This window comes from Xyrauchen texanus, chromosome 1 (genome assembly GCF_025860055.1).
Source record: "Xyrauchen texanus isolate HMW12.3.18 chromosome 1, RBS_HiC_50CHRs, whole genome shotgun sequence".
NCBI lineage: Eukaryota > Metazoa > Chordata > Actinopteri > Cypriniformes > Catostomidae > Xyrauchen > Xyrauchen texanus.
The window spans coordinates 914,658-934,318 of NC_068276.1; the positions used below are offsets into that span (position 1 = coordinate 914,658).

The 19,661-nt window shown below is 39.3% G+C and overlaps 3 protein-coding genes and 2 long non-coding RNA genes across 5 annotated transcripts in view; 4 read left to right on the forward strand and 1 right to left on the reverse strand.

The window, feature by feature from the left end:
- The window catches only part of LOC127648178 (histone H3), a 1,095,985-nt gene that overhangs the window by 742,887 nt on the left and 333,437 nt on the right, over window positions 1-19,661 (reverse strand). Inside the window, exon 4 of the mRNA XM_052132788.1 lies at window positions 12,619-12,633. Coding sequence (XP_051988748.1) covers window positions 12,619-12,633 — 15 coding nt within the window. The remainder of the gene's footprint in view (window positions 1-12,618; window positions 12,634-19,661) is intronic.
- Window positions 1-19,661, forward strand: part of LOC127647925 (NACHT, LRR and PYD domains-containing protein 1 homolog) — a 249,836-nt gene that overhangs the window by 153,388 nt on the left and 76,787 nt on the right. The gene's annotated exons all lie outside the window — the stretch shown is intronic.
- Window positions 12,434-13,062, forward strand: LOC127648748 (uncharacterized). Its single transcript, XR_007971213.1, has 3 exons — window positions 12,434-12,600; window positions 12,727-12,841; window positions 12,990-13,062. It is a non-coding gene; the product is annotated as an uncharacterized LOC127648748 (long non-coding RNA).
- LOC127648809 (uncharacterized) lies at window positions 13,096-13,481 on the forward strand. Its single transcript, XR_007971234.1, has 3 exons — window positions 13,096-13,123; window positions 13,220-13,324; window positions 13,456-13,481. It is a non-coding gene; the product is annotated as an uncharacterized LOC127648809 (long non-coding RNA).
- The window catches only part of LOC127648099 (uncharacterized), a 259,510-nt gene continuing 258,920 nt past the window's right edge, over window positions 19,072-19,661 (forward strand). Inside the window, exon 1 of the mRNA XM_052132711.1 lies at window positions 19,072-19,368. Within this exon, the coding sequence (XP_051988671.1) occupies window positions 19,076-19,368 (293 nt within the window). The 5' untranslated portion in view covers window positions 19,072-19,075. The remainder of the gene's footprint in view (window positions 19,369-19,661) is intronic.

A 19,661-nucleotide genomic window follows, 5' to 3' on the forward strand; every position in this document is an offset into this window, starting at 1 on the left:
TTGAATAATAAATAAAATAAATATATAATAAATATTTATTTTTATATAATAAATAAAAAATAAATCTTGACGTATTGTTTATGACTTTTTGCCCCTTTATTAAACATTTAAAATATTCACAAATTAATATGGAAAATGTCAATTTTACTGGTATTCTAAGGCCAAACCAGGAAATTATATTTTTCCCGCAGTGCTGAATGAGAAGAGCCATGTCTCTGGAACAATACAGAGAGGTGATTTAGGCTGTGGGTGATTTTTAGGCTAATAATAATAATGACAATTATTAATGGCGTTTATAAATGAGTTCACTTAAGACAGTAATATGTGTATCATAAAATAATTTATTTTTATATAACTTAACATTTTACAGTTTTTGAAATGTTTTTGTTTTAGGCTTTCTTTTTTATATGTGAAGTTAAATATCTAAGCATTGATAGGCCTATATAAGGAAAATAAGTTTGTGAATATCGTTTCACCAGTCTAAAAACGAATAAAGAAGAAAGCATGTTTTTCATTATTCAATTAGGAATTAAAAAAGGAAAAAGGAATGGACGCAAAAGTACATCGACCTTAGACTTAGCCTATCCGATTTCAGAAATCAAATGAATGGAAAAGTAGGCTACACTGACCTCAGTCAGACTATTCTACTATTAAGCTAGCTTATGTTACGGAAAATAATGCGATCAACTTAGGCTATCAATGAGTCTGTTTATTGTCAATAAAAGTCGCTTGGAACAAAACCATTCAGTAACATAAAAACATTGAGTGGATATATGGACATACAAAATAACCCACTTTAACATTTAAATTATTTCAATAAGCAACATGAAACATTCATAGGCCTATTCATGAATAACATTAGGCTACATGAAAATCGAGTTGATTATAGAACACCCACCAGCACACAACGTCAGCCACCCACCAACACATAACGTCAGCCACCCACCAACACACAACGTCAGGCACACACCAACACTCAACGTCAGGCACCCACCAACACATGTCAGGCACGCACACCAACACATAACGTCAGCCACCCACCAACACACAACGTCAGCCACCCACCAACACACAACGTCAGGCACACACCAACACACAACGTCAGGCACACACCAACACTCAACGTCAGGCACCCACCAACACATGTCAGGCGCGCACACCAACACATAACGTCAGCCGCACACACCAACACACAACGTCAGGCACACACCAACACACAACGTCAGGTACACACCAACACACAACGTCAGGCACACACCAACACTCAACGTCAGGCACCCACCAACACATGTCAGGCGCGCACACCAACACATAACGTCAGCCGCACACACCAACACACAACGTCAGCCACCCACCAACACATAACGTCAGGCACACACCAACACACAACGTCAGCCACCCACCAACACACAACGTCAGGCACACACCAACACTCAACGTCAGGCACCCACCAACACATGTCAGGCGCGCACACCAACACATAACGTCAGCCACCCACCAACACACAACGTCAGCCACCCACCAACACACAACGTCAGGCACACACCAACACACAACGTCCAGCCACCCACCAACACACAACGTCAGGCACACACCAACACTCAACGTCAGGCACCCACCAACACATGTCAGGCGCGCACACCAACACATAACTTCAGCCGCACACACCAGCACACAACGTCAGCCACCCACCAACACATAACGTCAGGCACACACCAACACACAACGTCAGCCACCCACCAACACACAACGTCAGGCACACACCAACACTCAACGTCAGGCACCCACCAACACATGTCAGGCGCGCACACCAACACATAACGTCAGCCACCCACCAACACACAACGTCAGCCACCCACCAACACACAACGTCAGGCACACACCAACACACAACGTCAGGCACACACCAACACTCAACGTCAGGCACCCACCAACACATGTCAGGCGCGCACAGCACATACGCAGCACACATCAACGCCAGCGCAGGCACACACCAACACACAACGTCAGGCACACACCAACACACAACGTCAGGTACACACCAACACACAACGTCAGGCACACACCAACACTCAACGTCAGGCACCCACCAACACATGTCAGGCGCGCACACCAACACACAACGTCAGGCACACACCAACACACAACGTCAGGCACACACCAACACTCAACGTCAGGCACACACCAACACATAACGTCAGCCGCACACACCAACACACAACGTCAGGCACACACCAACACACAACGTCAGGTACACACCAACACACAACGTCAGGTACACACCAACACACAACGTCAGGCACACACCAACACACAACGTCAGGCACACACCAACACTCAACGTCAGGCACCCACCAACACATGTCAGGCGCGCACACCAACACATAACGTCAGGCACACACCAACACACAACGTCAGCCACCCACCAACACACAACGTCAGGCACACACCAACACACAACGTCAGGCACACACCAACACTCAACGTCAGGCACCCACCAACACACAACGTCAGGCACACACCAACACACAACGTCAGGTACACACCAACACATGTCAGGCGCGCACACCAACACATAACGTCAGCCGCACACACCAACACACAACGTCAGGCACACACCAACACACAACGTCAGGCACACACATACATTCCACTTTGGCCCGTTTCTGGCCACACACTACCGTTCATAAGTTTGTGGTCTTTATTGGTTTACACAACTAAGTGTGATTTCTAAAACTAAGCTTTGTATGTTTTTACATTTTATTTGTATAAAAAAAAAAATTGTAAATGTTTACCTATTTAGGTCATATGTTTGTTAATTGAAAATAAACACTAATTTTCTGAGACCACATGATTTATGCTAATGACTGAAAGTCCACTGAGATGTTCTTGAGCCATTGTAGATCTCAGGTAGTTTTTAATCAGTTTGAGCTTAGAGAAGCTCCTTTCAGCAGCAGCGACGGTAACAGGTAGAGTGGCAGAGATTCTCAGAGCGACCCACATATTGGGGTAAATTTCCGTCAGCTTCTTCTTGTGCAGGAAAGTCAGGAGCTCAATGTTTGTCATGTTTTTGTGATGGCAGATGTGGAAAGTTTTGCATTTCCAATACAAGTTCCCTGCCATCAATATCTGGCTGTCCATCATGACTTAAAGCTGTGCTCAGGGTCTGACAGTGCTCTACCAACTCTTCTTTGGACATGTTGGGAAAGTTGAGGAGCACTCCAAATTTAACAACAATAATATCTTAATAAAAACCTAAAGTAATATTGACAAACTATATATCATTTGAAACCTCATGTTTGTTTTCATGCCAAGAGTTCAAAAGATAACACCAATTAAATTTTATGAGGAAAAAAATGTCTGAAAATGTTTTAAATATAAAGAAAGATATTATGGATTCTCGATTTGTGATGTGGTTGCGAGCTATAACGCACATATGTGCTCTTTTTATGCATTTATTAGAGGTTGAATTCAAATCAAATACTAAATACTACAGTTAAACATACAAACAGCAAGAATAATTACATCTGGTATTCATGCACAAAACTGTATTGAGCACTTCTCTAGCATACATACAGTAGTTACATTTTCAAAAAATTAATTTTGAAAGTGTTTGTTTTCCAGTAACAGTTAGATGGTAGCAATAACTAACTAGACATTACTAATTTAGCCAATTCAAATAAAAATACCATAAAATAGTGCACAAGTTCAACTAACTGTCATGATAAGCTATTTCAAATTAGCAAACGTTACTAGCATCGATCGTCGAACTAACTGCTAACTTATGCATAATGCAACATAGATAAACAGATACATCACATTCATTACCTCTATCTTTATCCCGTTTTTCTTCCTCTTCTCTTCTTTTTTTTCTTCCCTGGGCACCAGAGGGCTTCGGTCTTTCTGACATAATGATAATTTATCTGTGAATTCGGCCATCCGTCACAATATCAAACAGGTAATGGATGTCTTTTAGTGCAGCAGGGTGGGGGAGATTGATACGTCACTCGGACCGGGGTGGATCGGGAAAGCAATGTAGTTATGTTTTTGTGGGATGATCGCTTTTAATATATATATATATATATATATATATATATATATATATATATATATATATATATATATATATATATATATATATATATGTATATATTTTTAATCTGTAGTATTAAAGTTGTATTGATATATATATATAAAAATAAAAAAAAACTCCTTTGGACGCTCAGGCGCCCCAAGGGGTGGGCGGCGCCCCTAGCATTTGCCTATTCCGCCTATGCCACGGGCCGGCCCTGTATGGGGGTCTTCATTTGACCCGTCGTTCCCTGGATTTTAGATACTCATGCCATCTGCTCATTACCCCGGATTCGACTCGTACACCTGTTCTCTCTGCTCCTCCACGGCCACGTATGCAAGGTGGAGGAATACATCTGTCAAATATTTGTCCACTTGAGTTTGTGCGTTGGCATCAAGCTCCGGTGCCTCATTCCCGTTTAAAGCTGGCGCTGGTAAACGCCAGGTCGGCATCCAATAAGACTTTCATTTTAAATGACTTTTTTGTCAGTCGGGATTTGGACTTTCTATTCCTGACGGAGACGTGGGCTTCTCCTGGTGAGTCAGCAGTTTTTGATGAACTTTGTCCATCTGATTGTTTTATAAGTACCCCTAGGAGTGTTGGAAAGGGTGGCGGTGTGGCTGTGGTTTTTAAGAACTTGTTTAAACTCCAAACAGTTTCTGTCGGGTCATTCTCTACTTTCGAGCCGGAGTGTGTTCTAATGGAGTCTGCCTCTACATATATTTTCTGTGCTCTGGTCTACAGACCTCCTAAGCTGGACAAGGACTTCATAGTAGAATTCTCTGAATTCTTATCTCTTATAGTCCCACTGTATGACCGTATGTTGTTGCTGGGGGATTTTAATATTCACGTGTGTTGTCCCGGTAGACCTTTGGTTACCGAATTTAATAATGTTTTGGACTGCTTTGGTTTTAACCAGCATATAACGAGCCCCACTCATGTTCTTGGACATACTCTTGATCTTATTTTGTCTTATGGAATTCCCGTTGATAATATTGTTATAGAAGATGCAAGTTTTTCAGATCATAACCCCATTGTTTTCAATATTACTTCTTACAGCCCTCTATCTACTGTCAAGCCTGTTGGCATTATTTCCGTTTTATTAATTCTTCCACGATTACACATTTTTTTCTGACAGCTATCAGGAACATGCTTTTGAAACGTTATTTTTAACTACTGCTCAAGCCACATCTAGCCCTGATGAGTTAATTTTATTATTTTATTCATTCTGCTTAACGATATTAGATTGTATTGCAAAGTACAAACAATCAAAAACAAAAAATTCTCTCTACTGTCTAAATGAACATACCCGGTCTTTGAGGCAGACCTGCCGTAGAGCTGAGAGGAAATGGAAGAAAGATCGCCTTACTGTCTCTTACCAGATTTATAAAGATTGTTTAAAAGATCTTTCAGAACGCGTCTAAGTTGGCAAGAACAAATTACCTTTCAAATTTAATTAATACACATTCTAATAGACCTAAGATTTTATTTTCAACTATGAATTTGGCAATAAATCCAAACTGTCATTATAATGTTGCTCCCTCTAAGGCGATCTGTGACAAATTCATGACTTTTTTCCAAGAGAAAATTAATACCATTCGCTCGTCTTTCACCAATACTCTATCAGGTATTGTATTTAATTTGGTTACTGGTTCTGCTGTTTTCTCTGGTTTTCAGCATGTCTCTCTCTCTGATCTTATTGAAATGATTAGTGATATGAGGCCTACTACCTCTCCACATGATATTATTATAAAAACAGCTTTTGCAACTATTGGTCCAAGTATACAAATAATTATAAATTCTTCCCTAGAAAATGGTATTGTCCCAGGATGTTTTAAACATGCAGCAGTGAAACCTCTACTTAAGAAACCGGGCTTAGATCAAAATTGTTTAAATAACTATCGGCCTGTTTCCAAGCTGCCATTTCTGTCAAAGTTATTATAGATGGTGGTGCTATCCCAATTACTTCCATTTGTAAAGTCAACAGACATTTTTGAACCTCTACAATCAGGTTTTACAGCTAACCATAGCACAGAATCAGCTTTGCTGAAAGTATTTAATGATCTACTGTCTACGGTTGACTCTGGGAAAAGTGCTGTATTAATTCTGTTAGACCTTACTGCTGCTTTTGATACAGTGGATCATAGCATTCTCCTTGCGAGGTTGGAACATTGGGTTGGTATAAAGAGCACAGCACTACAGTGGTTTAAATCTTATCTGACAGATAGGGTTTTTTCTGTTAGTATGGATAAGTTCTCTTCATCTGTAGCTCCTGTTCTCTGTGGGGTTCCTCAGGGATCCATTCTGGGGCCAATTCTTTTTAATTTGTATATGCTCCCTCTTGGAAATATTATTAGGAGACGTAATATTTTGTTTCATTTTTACGCTGATGATACACAACTTTATCTGCCATTGAAATCAGGTGATTCTGTTCAACACCTCTTGGAATGTATTGAAGACATAAAAAGTGGTTATCGAGTAACTTTCTCCAGCTAAACAATGATAAGAGTGAAATGATTATTTTTGGTTCTGCTGAATCTAGAATCGCTCTTGCTAACAAGCTTGGCCAACACTTCCGCCATGTTAATTCGCATGTGAGGAATCTTGGTGTCATTATAGATTCTGACTTGGGCTTAGTCCGACAAATAAATTCAGTAGTGAAAAATAGTTTTTATCAGTTAAGAATGATTTTTAATTTTAAATCAGTTTTATCTTTTCAAGACCTGGAGACTGTTATTCATGCTTTTATCACCTCTCGATTGGATTATTGTAATTCTCTTTATGTTGGTCTTCCTCAATCCTCTCTTTTCCGTCTTCAACTGGTTCAAAATGCTGCAGCCAGATTTTTGACATCATCTAAAAAAGGGATCATATTACACCAATCCTGGCCTCTCTGCACTGGCTTCCTGTTTATTTTAGGATTCAATTTAAAATACTGTTGTTTGTTTTTAAGGCTCTTAATAACCAGGCCCCATCATATATTAGGGATTTAATACAGCCATACTTACCAACTAGGTCTTTAAGATCTGAAGACAAAATGTTATTGCATGTTCCTCGGTCACGTTGTATACGTAAGGGTGATAGAGCATTTGCAGTTGCTGCGCCCAGATAGCAATTACATTTGGCCCGGATCCGTTTTAAGCCCCTTGCCTCCGTTTCTATCTTAGAGACGTTTTCTGATTGTGAACCAGATCCGTGCCAGATATAAGTTTCAGCTTAAACATTCTAACTGCCATCAGTTCAGTATTTATACCATTTTACAGATCTGGCCCAGATCACTTTTCCCATAGGTAACCGAAAGACATTAGCTGTGTCTGACACTGATTTGGTCCAGATCTGCAATATGAATCTGAGCCGATACTGTTTTCACATAGGCTACACTGGTGTGGCCCGAATCTGTGATGCATATCTGAGCCGACTGCATTTAAAAAAGGGCTAAAAACTGCTCTGGCCCATATCTGCAAAACGGATTTGAGCCAACACTGTTTTGACAGAGACTACCTGATGTGGACCACATCCGAAATACTTTTCTCAAACTGTGTGAAGAACTCCGTGGAATAAACATTTTCAAAACAACATGGTTGTCTGCATATTTTTTTTCTATCTAGAGCATGAGATAAATGCATTGTCATTAAGCTGAGCAATATTATTAGTGTTTAAAAACTATACAGCAACATTTTGTGATGCTATAAGGTCCGTTACAGCACAGCCGTTTGAGCTCCGTTTTAGGTCCGTTTCACGACAGCGCCAAGTGAACGTTGGGTCTCGCTTGACTGTCGTCTTGCAGATACGGTCCACATCCGTACTACGGACTTCAGCCAAAAGCGCCAAAAAAAAAAAAAAAAAAGATATATCATCAAACCAAGCTCAATGCAGATTTAACTGACCGCTACCACACGTAAGTTTTTATGTGTTTATTCTATGTGTTTATTATGTAAATCTATTTGTATGTGTTTATTCTAATTTACTGTCTATTACTTAAACGTGCAAGTGAAATGCTGTTTGCTTTGTAGATAGCAGTTACAGGCTGTTATTTGCGCACCACAAAGTGTTATGTTAAAGCCGCATCTGCTATAGCGCTACTGCGCTATACAAATAGCCTATGAGTGTAGCACAGAATAGACCCAATTAGGATAACCGAATCAACTTTTAAATGGCATATATTTGCGCTAATGTACTGAATTTTAAAAGGTAGTTAGTCTTCGCTTAGGATGTCCAGACGTCCCCGGTTTCAGGGGACAGTCCCCGTTTTTGGTTGCCTGCGGGAAAATACAGAAAAACTAACGTTACATGTCCCTACATGTTTTTTGAAGATAAAACTTGTATGTATTTTAATCAGATTGACAGTCAAACTAAAAATGTCCCCGTTTTTTCCAAAATTTTGGGATTATATCCCCGGTTTTGGTCTCGGACATCTGGTCACGGCCTTATCTTAGCTTTAGCTGCTATGCCGTTAAAGCGCTGAGGATTGCAGGCACACATTCATGAAAATGACACCATCAGCTTAATTTTACACCTTGACCGACCATTTAAACACTCGCTTGAATTGTAACGTTATGCTGCCAGCTATCCATCATCTAACAGTGTCAATCATTGATGCCACAACCTGCAGCTTTCTTATCTTTTTCATTTTTGAGCACCACTTTTTGGCTTGCTGAACATTGCAGTTGCTTGGCTGTTAACAACTATTAAGTTAGATGGTTGCCAACCGTTCCGTATAATACGGAATCGTCCCGTATTTGACACATAAAAGGCTTGTTCCGTATTGAACTGATACGGAACGCACTTTGTTCCGTATTTTTGAGAACCTGCCTCGGGCCCTGGGTACTCGGTACCCTTTACCCCCCCAGTCCAACGCCCCTGGCTTCTAATATATATGTCAGACAGACTATGATGAATGAACGAAGACCCGCTGCTATAATGGCAAATTCGGGGACTTGGCGCCCCCTTGGCGGGCTCTGACGTGTAATGACGTAGAGTTGGCTCATTGGTCGCACGTCAGAGGCGCACGCGCCATTGGATGTGCAGTTGCCGCAGCGCAGCCTATGAGCGAGCCAGACGCTCAATGTGCAAATGCGTTTTACAGGCTTCAGTAAATCGAGTAATATGTGTTTCCAAAGACATTTGTAGGCTATGATAAGAAAAACTACTAAAATTAAAAATATAATTTTTTGCACTGGAAATAACATTCTAGAAGTCTAATTCTATTGAATAAGTTTGCACAAGGCTACAGAAAACTGTTGTGTTTATTTTTCTTCAAATGCAGTCTAAGCCGATGAGTTTTGAATGTTATATGTTGTATTTGTTTAAGTTAAAAATAAAACGTATTATAAACTAAACAAATACATGGTTCATTTTTGGCAAAATGATCATGATAGCCTTTATATATCTATGTGGTTAAGTCTTGTATATTGATTAAGCCTACTTTGCTATTCTATAAATATATAGGCCTAATAAATTGCATTATAATATGATATAAAATGTATGAATTTCAGGGGTTATTTTTCAAAATTTTCTGTTATTGGTTATTGTTGCCTAGCCTTATTGGCACACATTTCGGAAAATATTTCCTCAACTAGGATTTCTTAGGACTTTTAGTATGTTGTTCTGCACACCTCATAGAAATTATCTATGCTGAAAAAAAAATATTTTACAATTAGTCTGTCCTAAAATGCTACTTTGCCTGGACTAAAAATAAATTAAGTAATTGTGATTAGGATTTTTTTTTTTAATTCATGGCCAAAGTATCATTACTGAAATCAAATATACATTAATTAAAGAAAAGGAAAAGAAAATATATGATAGAACTGATAGAAAGTGGCAGGGACATTAGCCTACATAATTTAGAAATACATCTGAATGTATATGCCTCCAACTTTACACTGAACAAAGACCATAACCACTATTCTTCTCATGCCTACCCCAATTACAATTTCAACATTACAATTACAATTTTGTTATTGGTATTTTACTTTCATTTTCTTGTAAACAAAAGTGAGTCTCCTGAGTCAGCCGTATATATATATATATATATATAGGGATAGAGAAATTTTTTTATACTTGTTACCAAATCTTTATTTTTGATAAACCAGACAACTTTTCCAGTCACATAATAAATAAAATTAAGTAAGACAACAACTTACAACATACTTTCCATTTATTTTTCCAGATGCTGAAAACATGATGCAAACTGTTGAGACGACGGTATAATACTCAGATTTTCATTCCATTCCAAACTCCATACTTTTTTTTTATTTTATTATTATTATTATTATTCAATTTACAGTTGAGATAGTTACCTAAATGTAAAAAATGAATAGACGCAAGACACCTGTTTCCAGTTCAGCGTTGAGGAGAAGAGCCAGGGTGGACCTTAATAGAAGGTTTATTGATATCGGCCAGGAAACCCCTGCAGCCACACTTCCTCCCAGAGATATTGGGTCTCCAACAGATGATGTTGCAGAACCTGAAAATGAAATCATGGAAGAAAATCTTGGATTAGATCCAATGGCAGCTGTTGTGTCTGACCCAGAGGATAGATCTTATTATCAAGATGATAGTGATGTAGAAGAAATATCTGACTGGGAGGAACCAGAAAAACTCAGAAATCGCCTTTCCAACTGGGCATTAACATATGGTATTTCCCATATTGGCTCTCTTGGCAATATTAATGGTCCACCACTATGACTTGCCAAAAGATGCACAAACTCTTCTTAACACAAGAAGAGATTATTCTGTTAGGGAGCTCTGCGGTGGCCTTTACCACTACATTGGCATTATTATTGGGGCGTTAAAACATACCCTTTCCCAGTGGAAAGACAAGCTTGTCGATGGATGTTGTTTATATCTTCAAATGTCAGTGGATGGCCTGCCACTTTTTAAAAGTTCAGGTCTTCAGTTGTGGCCCATTTTAGGTAGATTGTTTGGAGTACCCATGAAAGAACCTGTAGTCATTGGGATGTACTCGGGTATAAAGAAACCTGAGTCATCAAAAATGTATCTCACAGATTTGGCAAATGAACTCTCACAATTACAGGAGGGGTTTACATTTGAGGGGAAAAGGCTCACTTTAAAAGTTCATTCGAAGATCTGCGACGCACCGGCAAAATCCTTTGTGAAAGTCACAAAGGCTTTTAACGGTTACTATGGTTGTGACAAGTGTATTCAGAGTGGGGTGTACCTCAACCACCGCATGACGTACCCCCTCATGAATAGCCAAACACGGTCTGATGAGGCATTTTCCAGGCAGGAGGATGAGGAACACCACCATGGTCCTCATGCCTTCACAAATGTACATTTTGGTTTGGTGTCCCAAGTCCCACTGGACTACATGCACCTGGTGTGCTTGGGGGTGGTAAGGCACCTTATATTTCTGTGGATGAAAGGTCCTCTGACTGTCCGTGTACCAGGGAGAGACGTGGACAGAATATCTAGAAATCTTCTAAGCTTAAGACCCCACATTCCTTCGGAATTTGCTAGAAGGCCAAGAGCACTGAACGAAGTGGATAGGTGGAAGGCGACGGAGTTCCGTCAGTTTCTCTTATACACAGGGCCGGTGGTGTTGCGCGAGGTGTTAAGACCTGATCTATATGCAAACTTCCTGCTGCTGTCGACAGCCATGGCAATGCTGGTCTCCCCTTTCTTTGCCAGAAAGTACAACGAATATGCCAACAGCCTCCTTCATGCTTTTGTTGAACATTTTGCCCGCCTGTATGGAAATGATCAGCTAGTGTACAATGTGCATGGGTTGACCCATCTTGCACAGGATGCAAAACATTTTGGCAATCTGGATGTTAATTATTTGCAAAAACTCAAGGGTTTTGTACGCAAACCCTCAAATCCCCTGGCCCAAATAATCAGACGCCTGTCCGAGGGATTAAATGGTGGTGTTACAAGTGACCAGCCCATCAAATTGTGCAAAGAACATGCCCGAGGCCCTATACCAGTACCAAACTTGATCTGTCACCAGTATGACGAACTGATATCAGAGAGGTTCACCATGACCACAACATGTGTGTCAAATAATTAATATAATTGACTGTCACGGTGATATCATAATTGCCTACAGACAGTACGGGATGGTTGAAACATTTTTTACCTATCCTTTTAATTCGGACATTTTAAACATTGTGATACCAGCTGACCTAGGCCATGAGATAAAATTCTCCAAACTGTCATCTTTCACACAAAAATGCATGGCTGTCCCTTTCAATGAGGCAATGGTGGTTATACCCTTGTTTCATATGAAGGACTAGACTTTATTTTTGAAAATCATGGTTCAGTTCAGTTCAGTTATGTATTTTTTTAATCATCTTATTTTTTACACAGTGATTTCTAAAAGAAATTCTGTGGAGTAATTTTCCTCGACGAGGACATTACAGAAGTTGTGCCGAGGTCATGGGTTAAAGGTGATGAATGTTTTTGGCCAACATTCATTTCTGAGGAAAAAACCCAAAAGGCCATAAAGAGGCATGAAATGCCAGGCCCTGGCTGGAAAATCTTCAAAATAAGAACACTCTTTGAAAAAGGTAAATAAACAAGCAAACAGGGTAATTCTACGTCTTTCCATGTTAGGACAACAGTTATGCCTTACTTCATTTATCCTTAATTATCTCCATATCTGTCTTTCTTTATTATTTTTTTTTATATAATAGTAGATGACTTCAGTAAGGCAAGGCAAAAGCTGAAGGACTACAACAGAAATGGAACGGCAGTCCTCCAGTCAGAGGATGAGAGCTCAATGGCAAAAAGGAGAAGAAAAGCGACACAGTATGTACATTATAGATAATTGTTGTATTACTGCTAAAGCTATGGCTGGGGATGGGTTTAGGGTACAAAAAAAAAAGCCTTTGTTCATGCCTGCCCATTGAATGATGCTATTGCCTTGTCATTACAATTTGACCTCTGTCTTCACTAGTTACCCAGGATTTGAAAACGGCAGTACTGACTCTGAAACTGAGCAGACTCCAAAAAGAAGACCAGAGTCTCGGCCTCGACCTCAACCTCTCGCTATTAGCGCTACACTTCCTAGTCTCCCTCCAGCCCCCCTCTGTACGTTTTGATTTGATTGCCAACTGCAACAATGTACAGTCCAGCGATTTGTACCACTGCAATATGTTGATTCACGGTTTTCCCTTTATCAAAAAGCGGACATCGCAGTGGACATGGGTCAGGAGTCTCTGGACAACACAGGACAGGAAACCTTTACAGACATAAGCTGGAATGTGAGGAGGGAGTCAGACCCCTTCAATGGTAGGAATCATGCTCTGTAGCAAAATTACAATACAAATGAAAGTACAAAGGTGATGTTCTGTCCTGTTCATTTCTGTCCTTGTCTGACAATCTGCCTCTCTTGTTATCATTTTCCCTCAATGGTCATCTAGTAATCAATAGCTCAGCGCACCAGTCAACACCACCACCACCACCTCAACACTCAGCGCACCAGTCAACACCACCACCACCTCAACACTTGAGTCCAGTGTTTGACATTAATATGGGCTTCCCCTATTCACATGGTGACTTTTTCATACAAATTTACAAGGTGTACAATAAATATCCTGTATATACTTATTTTTTTCTTGTTTTCTGATTTTAAAATTTACATACCTTTCCTCAATTAGCCAGCGGTGGTGGAGAGCCTGGAGGTCACCTCCTCTTCAAGCCAACCTTCAGAGTTGGCCATGAAACGCCAATTCCTTGCACACGTAAGAAATAAAAAAAAAAAAGAGTGTTAACAATGTTTAAAACATATATATATATATATATATATATATATATATATATATATATATATATATATATATATATCAATACAGGCCAAAAGTTTGGACATATCTCATTCAATGCGTTTTCTTTATTTTCATGACTATTTACATTGTAGATTCTCACTGAAGGCATGTCTTATACATGTCTTATATTCTAGTTTCTTCAAAGTAGCCAATGAGAATCTACAATGTAAATAGTCATGAAAATAAAGGAAATGCATTGAAGGTGTGTCCAAACTTTTGGCCTGTACTGTATATTTATACAGTATAGTGTGCAGCTGTGGGTTGATTTTATTGACCATCATTGTGTGTATTATTTCCTTAATGTTTAAATAACCTGAGTCTTTTCTCCAGATTAACACTTGTTTTTTCAACTTTCACAATGTTTCAGCGGCTCAGCTACATGGCCTATTGCTTTTGGAAAACCTAAAGCAGCAGGTTGCCCAACTCGCCACCAAAGTGAACCTGCTCATGGCCAAGGTCAATAACGGCCTCCAACCAGCAGCCTTTGAGTGGTCCGGGGAATTTCAATTCCCCCTGGAATCAGATGCAGAGCTGGACCGCTTTGAGGCCTGGCTGGCGGACCCTGCCAACGATAGGCAGAAACATGCCCTTGTAAGCATATTCCCCCAATATGCTCTCATTGTACTCAAGACACTTGTTTCATCTTACTCTAAATCTAATTAATCTAAAGTAATATTTATTGCTACAGTAGACTAAGCTCTTTATGATGATGTAACTAATTTAATTCATCGAAAGTAATATTTATTGCTAGACTAAGCTCTTTATGATGATGTAACTTGAATGTTATGGATAAAAGCATCATTCAATTGCCCACATGTCTTAATTGTAAAAAAAAAAAAAAAAGTGTCAAAAAAGTGGCTTACCTGTTTAAAAACTTGTGCAACGGTGATCCAACCACTATCTTCATGCCCCTAGGTGAATACCCTGTCTGCTGTCGGGGATGTGGATTTGAAGAGGGTGACATGGAACATTCTGTCATACCTGTTTTCCTGCCCCCTTTCTCGAACAATTAATTGGAAGGGTGTGAACAAGAAGAGGGCCTTCCACAGGATGGCATCACATACCCTCCTCAGCCGTAAGTAGGCTATTGCTTCAAATGTCCTTAGTGAATTAGTATTTATTCACTCAAAAGTCTTACAGATTACTCAAATATGTAAAATATAGCAAGGAGATATTTTAATTGTTTATTAATAAAGTCAAGATCTTCGCAGTAAAGTAACACAAACGTAATACAGGAGTAATGTAATATACAATACAAGTAATATATAATGTATTAGTTTGGAAGTAACTTGCACAACACTGGTTACTTCCAAACTGTTATACATTATTTATTACTTGTTACTGTTATTTAAAAGTAATTCATTACCTTACAATATTACTGTCTCAGAATTGTAATGCGTTACATTACTCCTGTATTACGTTTGTGTTACTTTCACCAAAATAACTATCAGAAGTAGAACTGTTGGGGCTGTAACGATATGCGATATGAAACCGAAATCGCAACACTCAGATCCACGAACATGCAGAATCACGACACACCCCTTCCAACTCTCAGTGTTATTCCATACCGTCCAGACCCAATGCTACCACATCTTTAAATTACTATTAGTATTATTTGAAGTTAACGTTATAAAGTACGTAGACCTACACCACACAACTAGTTGAGGATACATTATTTAAAATTTGGGAATTCCAGCGTTATGGACATGCCATGTCAAAACTTGAAATAGAAATTCTCAGAAAATGCATTAATACCAAAATATTGAAACGTCTGTTTGTCCATAGGCTCCTCCCTGAAAGGAAATTAGAAAAATATCAGTCTACACATGCGTTTTATATTTAATATTAGGGAAATAGACAGACATGCGTGACAAAAAAATCTTTAACTTTTAGGAGGCAACGATTTTTGTTGTTGTAATTCTGTGAATTACACTGCGCAAATCGGATGAAGAAGGGTTGGCTCTGCACTGAACATAAAATATTCATTTTATTTTATTTTTTGTGTTCGCATTTGAGGAAAAAACAATGTTAGACGTGACAGTTCTCCGTTACGGACGCGAGCGCTCTGAAGCGGCACTAAGACTCCTTTAAAACTTTCACAGACCTCAAACAGAAGACACAAAGCCTTTCTTTAAAGGGAATTTCGTTTTTTATTAATTGTATCTTAAATTTAACCAATGTTTAATACACCAATTGCCTGTATTTAATAGATAAGAAGTATAGCAGACAATTATAGATAATCACGACACGGAGGCGCAGGCTTGTTAACTGGAGCGCGTCTCATAAATGAACCGAAACTCAGCGTATAAGTAGCCTATAGCTTACTTCACAGACCTGAAAAAATATATATATATATTGAAATGTCTACTTGTAAACAGAACAATTCAAAACGAAAGAAAACAGAGTGCTCTCTGCTTATCTGTGTGCATTTCTCTCTGGTGCATTCACTAGGCCTACTGCGAAGATCGCGAGTCAGCATCGTCAACTTCATCTTTATTAATAAACAATTAAAATGTCTCCTTGCTATATTTGACATATTCATAATCATTGCTTTTTCATCAGCTTTTAGGTGCTTTAATTATCGGCAGCGCCGCCGCCACCCTTACATGTTACATGAACGCGTCACCACCGCATCAAAAACATGATTGCGTGATGAAAACATGAAAAATACCACCTAAACATAGCCTAACTGTTTAGAAAGAAAACACAGAACGAATAGCCTAATGCGCATATATATGTCGATTTCGCGAATGTGGTCTTCTTCATGCCATCTTCACCCATTAGCCGCTTCCACTGGCCATGCGAGCATAGAGGCCGAAATCATGACTCACCGCACTCCTGTAAAAAATAAATCGCTATACAAATATATCAGACGCTGCCATTTAGTCTTTATTTACAAACTTAGACACACGGTTATTGACTGCTCGAACGGGTAGCCTACTTGCATTTTTCATTCGTTAATGTCTCGCGGTCTTGCTTTTTTTTTTTGTTTGTTTTAGCCTACAATTAAAACTAAAAGTCTGTTGTAACGCAAGCCTTACTGAACATGTAACGAGTAAAATATTACTGAAAATTGATTAGTAATGCCTTACACTACTGCGTTACAGCAAAAAGTAATATGTTACTATAATGTACTTTTGTAGCGCGTTACTCCCAACACTGTGCACAACACTGTAAATCAGTAATGCTGTTTTCCAGGTGCAGTCAGTGCAACAGAAGCAGAAATATGGAGGCATTCAATTAGGTGGTTTGCCCTTTCGGCGGACAGGAGCGGAGGGCGCCAGGAGAGACTGGCGCGTCAGCAGCAGGAGCAACAGCAACAGCTGCCACAGCACCCACATATTGATTTTGTTTAAGTGCATGTTTTTTTTTTTTGTTTTTTTTGTGTTTTGTTTTTGTTAATAGCCTGTGCGTTTTTTTTTTATCCATTAATTCTGTGTTTGTTGTTGACTGTGTTCTTTGTTAATTGTTGACTTTGTTCATTACTTTGTTGTTCATTTTTTATAATTAAATCGTGGTCTGAATTCTGTGTTTGTTTACTTTTTTTACGTTGTTTAATATGCGTTTTAATCATTAAAACGATTTATTTCAGCTATAGCCTACAGGCCTACGCATTGCTCCAACTAGCCTTTATCAAGTCAAGTCAAGCTTTTTATTTATAGCCAAGGCCTTGTAGTGGAAATGTTTTTATGGACATTCCACAGACTGTGAAAAATGTAGGCCTATGCCTAGGTAGCACAGGTTACTATAGCCTACCCTAACTGACAAAAATGCCGAAAATAAGGCAAAAGGACAATCCAGTGGTGATTTAAGCAGAATCGTAACACATCCGGCACAGCTCCGGTAGGCGGAATCGCTTCACGCACCCGTTACGCATCTGTTACAGGATGATCAGGCGGTGCTGGATCGGCGCTGGCACATATCCGCAACAACCCCTAAAAACAGACCAGAAACGGCTTCTGCCCGATGTGCGTTTGGACTCAGGAACGAGTCCATGAGGCGGATGCGGGCCAGACCCGGCTCTATCGTTTTGCGGTTGCGGCCCTGTTCCGTTAAAGCATCCAGTGGCTATCTGGGGCCCCTATGGAATCAGCTACCACTTGACATTAGGCAAGCTTCATCACTGTCTACTTTTAAACGTAGGCTTAAAACGCATTTTTATTCTCGAGCGTTTTGCAGTATTAAATGAGATTGTCTTTTTATTTATTTTTTTTTTTTTTATGACGTGTTTGTTTTATGAATGTATTGTATATTCATATGTACTTGGTGCGTTTGTTTTATTTTAATGTATTGTATATTCATCTGTACAGCACTTCGGTCAGCTTTGCTGTGTTTGAGTGTACTTTACAAATAAATTTTACTTACTTATGTATAGGTTTTTAGATAGGTTTGTGAAAAACCTTTCTATCTATTTTGTATTATCAATAAAGCTGCTTTGGAGCAATATTTATTGTGAAAGGGCTAATAAAAATTGCATTTAGTTGAATTTTTTTAAGGTAAAAAATTAGGTAAACTGAAAATAATATTTTGAGCGGGAAACTGTCACCGCTTGTTTGAAAAGACGCGCTTAAATATACGTCATTCACATCAGCCCCAAAGGCCCTTTTAAGAGCCACTTCAAAGAGTCGATTTTTTTATCTGTAGTCTATGAAGAGAGATTTGCTCTTTGTTTGTTATTGCTCTTTTAAAAGCAATAATGAAACCGCAGTACTACTAAATATCGCCCCTACCTAAAAATAATGTAAGATGTAACTTGCCTGAGACGTTTAACCCTTCAGTAAAAGTGCAACAGTACACAACATCTAAAGCAAAACCTGTTTGAAGGATTGAATAAACGTTTTTAATACTTCGGGGTTTTGAACACAGAAGTAAATGACTGCAGGTTAAATGTCTCGGTGAATGAGACCCCTTAAAATATTAGTTTAAATTTGCTCCAACAGTAAAAATTAATTTACGGTGCAAATACTTTGTAATTTTTGTTTCTAATTTATAAATATTTTTTTGGACATTGACCTGAAACAAATTCTCATCAAACAAACAACATTTATTTAATTAAAAGCTTTGGTACGTCAGCGCTGTGAGAAGGAAAAATACGTGACGTGTTTAGGCTCCACCTTCAGTGTGGTGTTTCTACTAGGTCCTGTAGGTCAAATGTAAATGTTCAATCCCGCAGATTTATTCTCTATGTTCAATTGCTCGTCGTTTTACAATCACCATGTCTGGAAGAGGTAAAGGAGGAAAAGGACTCGGGAAAGGAGGCGCTAAGCGTCACCGCAAAGTGTTGCGTGATAACATCCAGGGAATCACCAAACCCGCCATCCGTCGTCTCGCTCGCCGCGGTGGTGTCAAGCGTATCTCCGGTCTGATCTACGAGGAGACTCGCGGTGTGTTGAAGGTGTTTCTGGAGAACGTGATCCGTGATGCCGTCACCTACACCGAGCACGCCAAGAGAAAGACCGTCACTGCCATGGACGTTGTGTACGCGCTGAAACGACAGGGACGAACTCTGTACGGCTTCGGAGGATAAACGTCTTCATTCTCATCAGACAAACCCAACGGCTCTTTTAAGAGCCACACACACTCTCACACGAAGAGTCAATGTTTTGGTGGTATAGTTTTGTTTATATATGAACACATCAATATTATAAAAGTTCTCCAGAAAGTGTTTGTGTAAGTGCGCCCTCTGAATGTATCATAGTTCATAAATAAATATTGTTGCAACTACTGTGTCTAAATATCTTCTGGTGTTTGACATTCATTTCAAACATGTACAGAATTGTAGATCACGTTTCTGTCCTCCA